Below are 8,639 nucleotides of genomic sequence, written 5' to 3' on the forward strand. Positions count from 1 at the left end.
CAAAGCCTGCCAGATACATTAGAAGCCGCAGCGAGTAGCTAGAAGTCAATTCATCATTATGTTTTATTTGCTTATGGTGCACGCTTCAGAGAAAATATTAAATTTTGAGTAAAAGCAGGGGAGAATGTGGCATCGCAGTAAATATCATGGAGATACTTGGACAAATATATTAAAAACAGATGTTGCAGGAATAGTCAACAAAGTGACATGAAAGCGAGCGCTGAGTTAGGGAGAATACAAAGTCTGCATGTGCATGTTTGACAACATCTTCCTTTCTCTGTCTGCCTTTCAGATGGAGTTTGACGAGAAAGAACTCCGCAAGGAAATCAGCTACGCTATCAAGAACATTCATGGCATCAGGCACGTCCGCCTTCCAGCTCACCCTCCACCCTTCCCTCTCTTCTTTCTCTGCTTCACCTCCCATCTCTTTGTCTCAGTCACATCTAACCTGCAACTACCCTCCTTGCTAATCCAAGACAGCAGTAACACAAATTGAGGGCTCTGCTGCACACTAAGGTTATACAATATACTACAGCACAGGGTCGTTTGGGAACAGACGCAGCTGCTGACTGCTGGGTACCCTCGTTTTTTATGTGGTTGCACATTCATGCTGATAAAAGGGCTTATATATATATATATATATATATATTATATATATATATATATATATATATATAATATATATATATATATATATAATAATATATATATATAATTATAATATTAATATAAACATAAATGAGCTGTGCAAAGAAATCATATTTAATATATTTCCATTAGTGCCAAAATATTTCGGATTTCTATCCCTTCTGGTTTCTACTTCGTTCATGTATGTGTCTTTAAAATACCAGATAGATGTTTACCAGGATGTAAAAGCAAGATAAAAAAGAGTTGCTCTTCACATTTTGGTGTAAGAAAATCATGCTTCTGGTTTGAGTATGTTTTAAAAATAACAAGAGCTGAGCAAAACACAACAATTATGTGCAACAAACAGACTTATAAAAAAAAGAGTAAGATAACATGTAGACTAAACAGGATAATACAAAAAATCAATTTGTTTAAATGTGGATTACTGCACATACACTGCTTAACAGTTTTATTAAACCACCACTAACTTTAAGGTTAATTCCACAGCAGCCCTAAATAACAGTACTGGTTACTGTATAATCCACCAATATAAACAAGCTCTTTAATTGAAATTATATAGTAAAATTATTGTTGTTATCCTTGAATTTTCAAATTGATTGTTTTATTATAAAAAGCTAAAAAATAGTAAAGAAAATTATTATTTTTATCAAGATGACAAGTTACAGTTCTTTTAGTTAAATTGTTTTTAGTTTGAAACTATTTTTTAAAAAGTCTTTGCTTTTATGACAGGTGCTTTATTACATTTGTTAAGCCCTGTATGTAAAATACTTGCTGTGATGCTTGATTATAAAAGGTATATGACTAATGTGAGTGACACGACGGCCTCTTTGGTCTAAAACAATAAAACAATAACTGAATATTTGCTGTGTAGGATCACATCCCGGTTCCTTGCCTTTTCTTGTCTTTTGCTGAATTTTTGCCAGAAGTGGAGGGTAAATCTTTATAATTAACACTCTCCTCTCTACCCAACCCTCTTTATTCCTTCTCTTTTCTTTCTTTCCACCAACTCCTCCTCCTCCTCTCGTCTTTCGGCCCTGTGGCTGCTTCTCTCTGTGTCGGGCAGAACTGGCCTCTTCACCCCGGACATGGCCTTTGAGACCATTGTGAAAAGGCAGATTGGGAAGATTAAAGAGCCTTGCACCAAATGTGTGGACATGGTCATTTCTGAGCTAGTCAATACAGTTAGGCAGTGTACCAAGAAGGTAAAAAAAAATAAAAGCTAGCACTTTTTTCCTTGCTTTCCACCTCTTCAGTCCCTCTGCTGTTCGCTCCCTTTCACTCTAACCACCTGACTCCCTCCAGCCCTCGCTGCTCTTGGACAGCGAGGGGACGCCTGGAGCGGCAGGGTGGGCTGCTGTACGCCTGCCTGCCCTACCTTACTGTAGTACCGTGGAGGGTTTGGCTGGACAGGCTGGCTGTGGTAGATGGTTGTGCTGAAGAAACAGAGTGGGGACGCTGAGCGATCATCAGAATACGTCTGCCTTAGAAAGCTATCAGAGCATTCAGTGATGCTCGGAGTAAACTGATGGGTAACATCACGAGGGCAACACCCTTTCCACCTTTTCTAGTGCAAGCTAGACAAACACATACACATAAAATCCTGTCTTTCATTTCGAATACCTGGCAGGCGTATTGGATGACCTCAGTATCCGAACTTTCTCGTGTGTGAGATTGCAGCCGTGCACCTGCAGCTGACGGGAGCCATGACAATTACTGCTTAACTTCACGCCTCAGGGGCTGCACTCTGAGCGAAAGATGAGAGAAAGCAGGGCCAAAGAAAAGAGCAGCAATCTTTATCCACGCGGATCGGCTGTAACCAAACAAGTTCAAGAGCGCGACAACGCTGGGATGATAAATATCATGATCGGACTCCCTCTGGAAGTCAGAGGAGAGCTGGGTGGAGAGGGGTTCGACACCAGGGGAGATCAGGCTGTTTTGGCTGGAGGTTGGGGTGCACAGCTGCGGTCTCGTGGTGTGTTGCTTGGAGTTTTTGGCTGGCAGAGTCACGCAGGCTGGGAGCTCTTTCTATTTCTTTCAGTCTCCTCCTCGTCTTCTTTGTTCATAGAGAGAGGCTCCAGCACTGTCCTGTTTTAGGATGGCTTTAGGGGGAAACCAAATGTCTCACTTGCACTTTCTTCCTTCTGTGCTGTTTATCCCCCCCCCGCCCACCCCACTCTTGTCTTTGTCATCTTCAATCTGTTCTCCTGCTTCATCTCCAATTTTCACCTGCCTCATCTGTTTACTGCCCCTCTCCCTCACCATCTGTTCTCACGGCTTTCTTTTAAATTGGTCTCATCTTTTTACTGTATTTCCTTTCTACCTCCACTTACAACTCTTCATTCGATGCTTTTAATTTTCCTCTTTCCCCACCTATTTCTATCGTTTTTATTTCTTTCCTGCTCCTTTCTCTCTCTCGTACTGCCTACCTATCTCTACAGGACGGGGCTATTCACCCCCGACCTGGCTTTTGAAGCCATAGTGAAAAAGCAGATCCAAAAGCTGAAGGAGCCCACACTGAAGTGTATAGATATGGTAGTGAGTGAACTCACCTTCACCATACAGAAGTGTAGCCAAAAGGTAAAATGTTAAAGAGAACAAAGCCACTTTCGTTATCTCTGTTAATCTTACAGGTAAGGGTAGACTGATAGCTGGAGGGTTTTTTTTACCCATACTTTATATGAAGAGATATATGAGAGACAAACAGTATTTGTATCCCAAAAACACCTTGTATATTATATTTATTGGTTATAAGGAAGAAAATAATTTTTTAATGCAATGACTGGCTAAAATAGCGCCAATGCTATATTTTATACATGTTAAATAATGTTATATGAAGACTATGCATAAAAAGCTACGTTGCTGTGCTAAAGTCTTATATCTTTATATGGGAAAAAGGTGCAGCGATTTATTGAAACATGTACAAACATATGTGGCAATGCAGAGCTCGTACAATACTAATGACGTCAAAAGGCTGCATAATTAAATGGTACCACATGAGCCACATTGTGCTCCTCTGTAAAGAGAGTAGTGCACAAGTCTGATGCTCCAGAGACTCCACTGACTCCACCTTAATCAGCTGTGATAAACATAATCAACAATTACAACGTCTTTGATTAAAAAAAGCATTTTTTAATTAAAAAAAGACACAAAACCCCCCAAATTAGGACATTTTTAAGTGACATAAAATGTTGAGCAGTATTTGTAAACCGACCCACAATAAATAAATAAAGAATGAATGAATGTAAGTTTTGAAACACACTAAACTTTAATCAGCACTTATCAGTCTATCCTTGCTCCTTATGTAACCACGTAACCTTTATTGTAACTAAACTATGGTTATCATTTGGTTTTTTTGTCGGTTATAACCGGCCTTATATTGACAACCAAGCACACCGCATGTTAGACAACTTTTTGGTTTTTTTCCTCAGTATATTTCATGATGTCTAAAAACCGTTTGATTTAACCGGATTAAAATCACACCTTTTCTGTCTCTGTCAGTGTGGTTCAATATACCGGAGTGACTGGTTGTGTACTTCCACTCATTGACTAACTGACGTGATTCGAGCGTCTCTTTATTTCTTCTTTCATTTCTCTTTCGTCCTCTCCGTCCCGTCGTCCTGCACAAACCTTTGAATGGCTGCTTCCTCGCTAAGCGACTGACCAGCACAGAGTAGCAGTGCCGCCTCCTTTGGATTTCTCTTCACTGTCACGCTTTTGCAGTTATTTCACTGTATCAAAAAGATACTGTAACATAATACCCAGTGTTTGGGAAAATCCACAAAGGGGGTCAGTTTGAAGTCTTCCCACACCTCCCCGTCCCCCACCCTCCACCCTTTCCCTGCTTCTTTGCATTGCATGCCAGCCTGAATCTCTTCTCTCCACTGTTTTTTTTTTTCAGTGTCAGTTCTGAAGTCACTGACTGCAGCAGCAGATTTTGACAGACCGTGTCTGTCGTCAAGTTGCGTTGCATCTTTCTACCTGCATAAATTATCTGCTTCCATATGGCGCACGTAACTTTTCGCTATTTGGTACAAGAACATGAAATGCTTCTCGTTCAAACAGTCTCCATTCGTAACGGCACAGTGATGCCGTTGTTAGTTGTGTGTGCCTTCTAAATAAAATCAACATTCTGATTGGGAGATATGCTTCAGATATGCACCCTCGGTCCTCTAAAACTTTAAATATGCAGTGTATGCTGTGTGATGTTGAAAAGCCTCATTATTATTGGCAGTAGGACCTGAAAAAGTCACTTATTTAATTCAAATACTGGCAAAAATTATTTAAAGTGTTTCTTCTTTATCGGTGTCATCTGCTCTGTCAGTGGATCAGACCTGGAAGGCGCTAAATAAGCTCCCAAACAACGAAAAAGGCCAATCGGTACCTACTCACTAACCCTCCAAAGATGCACTGTAACTTGCACGAAAGCCTTTCTTTCTCGTGCTGCGATTATTTGATTTTTTTTTTTTTGCTTTTCTCTCTTTCCTCACACTTCTCCAAATGTGTTTGTGTCACTTTGGAGACCCACCAGCGTCTGCGTTCGTGGGTTTTGCAATGAGCTCATGGAAAAAGACCCACAGTGTGCTGGGAAAAAGAAAGCTTTTTCTGCCAGGAACATTGTTTATTCTGTGTTTGTGGTGAAAAAGAAGAAAAATCACAGACTTTGCTCTATTCTCTTGCATTTGTTACACGGTGGGAACGAATACACATTTGGCACGTATTATTTAATCTAACACAAGTCAACACCCACTCAGGGTGAGCAGTGACTAGAGCTGAGTCTGCGATAAACCCAGACCCCCTCAAACATACCGTGTTTAATTGTGTTTCTGTATTTTGTTGTGTTGTGGAACTGTGTGCTGTGGTTCTGTGAGATCTTTTTTTTTTTTTAAATTTGTTTACTGAATCTTGTACATTGACGTGTGACAGTGTGTGCATGTGTTGGGATCTGTGTTTGTTTTTTGGGCTACTTACCTACCGTTTTCTGTGCTCACAGCTGGCTCAGTACCCCATGCTGAGGGAGGAGATGGAGAGAATTGTCACTCAGCACATCAGAGACAGAGAAAGCCGCACTAAAGGACAGGTAAAGCAGACAAACAGTGTGTACGGTGTAAAGTGTGTGGGGGGGTTGTGATGGTGTGGTACGTTTGTGTAAAACAATGATATGGATGAATTGTTTTGTCCTGGTTTAAATCAGTGTGCATCCTGGTGTGTGCTGGAATTTGTCATTGTTCTATATAATAACCGCATCATGATGTCTTAGGAAGGAAAGTGCTTTGTTGTCTCTTAAAGTTGTGATATTTTGCTTTCATGAAGGCAGCTGTGAGATCTTTTTACTGGTCTGTTTCCAACTAGTGGTCCATTATCTCAAGATTTCCATGTCTGCAAACCATTTTCAGTTACAAGCTGCTCCTATTTAGTGCTTTAATCTTATTTCATATTCATTTTTTATGGAGAATATAATAATTTGTAATGTAGAAAGTATTTCTGCAAAGAAGCAGGGGCTTTTAACAGTTTGTTCTTACTCACTTCCTGCTGAAATAGTTTTTCTTAAAGTATATCAGTTTAATTGTACTTATTGACCAATCACAGTGCTTAAGACTACAAGTCACATTTAACCATGAATTCATACAGCGCTTTAATCTAAACACTTTACCTAAGTCACATACGCCCAATATACACCCACCAGCCACTTTATTAGTTGCACCTTGCTCGTATTGTTCAAGACCCAGTTTTCCATCAGAACTGCCTTTATTGTGTGTAGCAGAGATTTACTAACATGCTGGAAACACTCTTCTGAGATTTTGGTCCATTTTGATATGATAGTATTACACAGATGCTGCAGGTTTGTCAGCTGCATATCCATAATCACTGCTCCGTGCTCTGTGGTCATAAAGGGATCGACATAGTCACCAACAGTGCTCATAGTTTCTATGATGTATATATAATGATCAGTGGCAGCCGATGTGGTCTACTGCTGAAGCCCATCTGCTTCAAGGTTTGATAAGTTGTGCATTAAGAGATGCTCTTCTGCATACCTCGGTTGCTTTCCTATCAGCTTGAAGCAGTTTGACCATTATCCTCTGACCTCGAGAACCAGCAAGGCATTTTTAGCCAGTGAATTGCTGCTCATTTTCTCTTTTTTGAACCATTCTCCATAAAACCCTAGAGATGGTTGTGTGGGAAAATCCCAGCAGATCAGCAGTTTTTGAAATACTCAGACCGGCCCATCTAGCAACAACCATGCCAGATTCAGAATAACTTCAATCACCTTTCTTTCTTATTCTGAGGCTCATTTTGAACGTGAATAGGTCTTGACCATGACTGAATTAAATGAAAGGGTGTACCTAATGCAGTGGCTTTTGAGTGAGTTGACCTAGCCAGAGCACTCTAATGAAGCCCATGTAGGAACAGGAAGAACATGGAAACTTCCCATCTGGGTTTTGAATCAGGAACTTCATGCTGTGAGGTGACAGTGTAACCTCTGTGCTGCCTCGTTCCCCTATAATTTTCACTGAACGCTATGACCTTTCCAAACATTTCCGTGTAAATGCACACACACACACACACACACACACACACACACACACTGTTACGAGAAAGAAGTTTAAAAAAGGCAAACTCCAAGAAACCAGTTTTGTGATGTTGCATTGCTCTGTGTGTATAGTGATAATAAAGATTATTCAGATTCAATGATACATAGAAAGTACCTCAGATTTAATTCATTGAGTGCGGCTGAATTACAAAATGAAAGCTGGGGACCAGGGCTCCAAAATATGATATATAAGTATAAAACTGACTGTTTTACTCTCTCTGTTCAGGTGTTGCTGTTGATAGATATTGAGCTGTCCTATATGAACACTAACCATGAGGACTTCATCGGATTTGCCAAGTAAGTTTAGAAATCTGCTGCCGCTACAGTGGAAAGTCTTTACTACTTAAGGTCAAAGTACAGTATCGCATGTTTTGTTGTGCAGTGCCCAGCAGAGGATCAACCAGATGAGCAAGAAGAAAGCAGCCGGCAATCAGGTACTCCGATCACTAACAGGCAGGCACGCTGTCTGTACTCTTGCAGAGCTGTGCTGTTCACTCCAGGCCTCTTTCAGCTGCTGTAACACGATGATTCCACTCCTCCAAATATGTTTTGTCTGTTGGCAAGCAACATGCCAGCTGAACTTTATAAAGTTTTACCCTAAGGCTTAGCTCTGTTAGCACTCAGCTCTTGTGTTTTCGCTCATGGTAAATGTTGCACGGCTATACGGTCTATGGTTACAGTGGGCAACAGCCCATTAGTTATACAATGCCACAACCCTGTGCTGCTCTTGTACACGTTACACAATAATGGACAACACTTGTGTGGTCACGAAACAGCTTGTCCTTTTGGTGAAAAACCATGATAGCTCCTGCGGTTTAAAGCTTTAAAGACAACAACAGTTATCACCTTTCCACCCAATAGAAAGCCTTCTAATTAAAAAACAACAACACAGTACAGTAACTGAATATTTAAGTGTAATGGCTACATATTTATGGTTCGGTAACAGCTTTTGGATGACGTTGCTTTTTTAAAGTGTTTTGAAGCGCTTCCTGTGCATTCTTCTTCTACTTTTAGCATATTTTTATTTTACTCTCTTTTTCTTCTTCTTCTTCTTCTTCTTATCAGCTCTATATGTTTTAGTATCTGTCATTTTGTTGCCTTGAGTTTCCTCTGAGTGTTTTCTTCTTTGCTCTCTTTCGTCCCTTCCTCCTTCTCTCTGTGGCTTTTACACTTCAGGATGAAATCATGGTGAGTAGTGTGGGGGTGTGATTCTGTGCATATCTGCAGGTGAGCATTTGTATGTATGAGCTCACATCCATACACGTAACATATATCAGGATTTATGTGTTTATAAATGTTTAAACTTGTATGTCTTTTATGTATTTTAGGCTGTAATTAATAGTGGATACATGAGTGTGTGTGTGTGTGTGTGTGTGTGTGTGTGTGTGTGTGTGTGGAGATC

At 40.3% G+C, this 8,639-nt stretch overlaps 1 protein-coding gene across 19 annotated transcripts in view; it reads left to right on the top strand.

The window, feature by feature from the left end:
• The window catches only part of dnm1a (dynamin 1a), a 51,518-nt gene that overhangs the window by 17,464 nt on the left and 25,415 nt on the right, over positions 1-8,639 (top strand). For 11 of the 19 annotated variants that reach the window (XM_005930103.3, XM_005930111.3, XM_005930107.3 and 8 more), the window contains exons 9-14: positions 293-360; positions 1,712-1,850; positions 5,639-5,725; positions 7,464-7,534; positions 7,620-7,671; positions 8,414-8,425. In XM_005930103.3, the coding sequence (XP_005930165.1) occupies positions 293-360; positions 1,712-1,850; positions 5,639-5,725; positions 7,464-7,534; positions 7,620-7,671; positions 8,414-8,425 (429 nt within the window). Of the gene's footprint in view, positions 1-292; positions 361-1,711; positions 1,851-3,086; positions 3,226-5,638; positions 5,726-7,463; positions 7,535-7,619; positions 7,672-8,413; positions 8,426-8,639 lie in introns of all 19 variants that reach the window. The other 8 variants (XM_005930102.3, XM_014336086.2, XM_005930106.3 and 5 more) reach the window with 3 other exon arrangements.

Source organism: Haplochromis burtoni, unplaced genomic scaffold (genome assembly GCF_018398535.1).
Source record: "Haplochromis burtoni strain Fernald_Lab_line unplaced genomic scaffold, NCSU_Asbu1 Contig_72, whole genome shotgun sequence".
In the NCBI taxonomy this organism is placed as follows: domain Eukaryota; kingdom Metazoa; phylum Chordata; class Actinopteri; order Cichliformes; family Cichlidae; genus Haplochromis; species Haplochromis burtoni.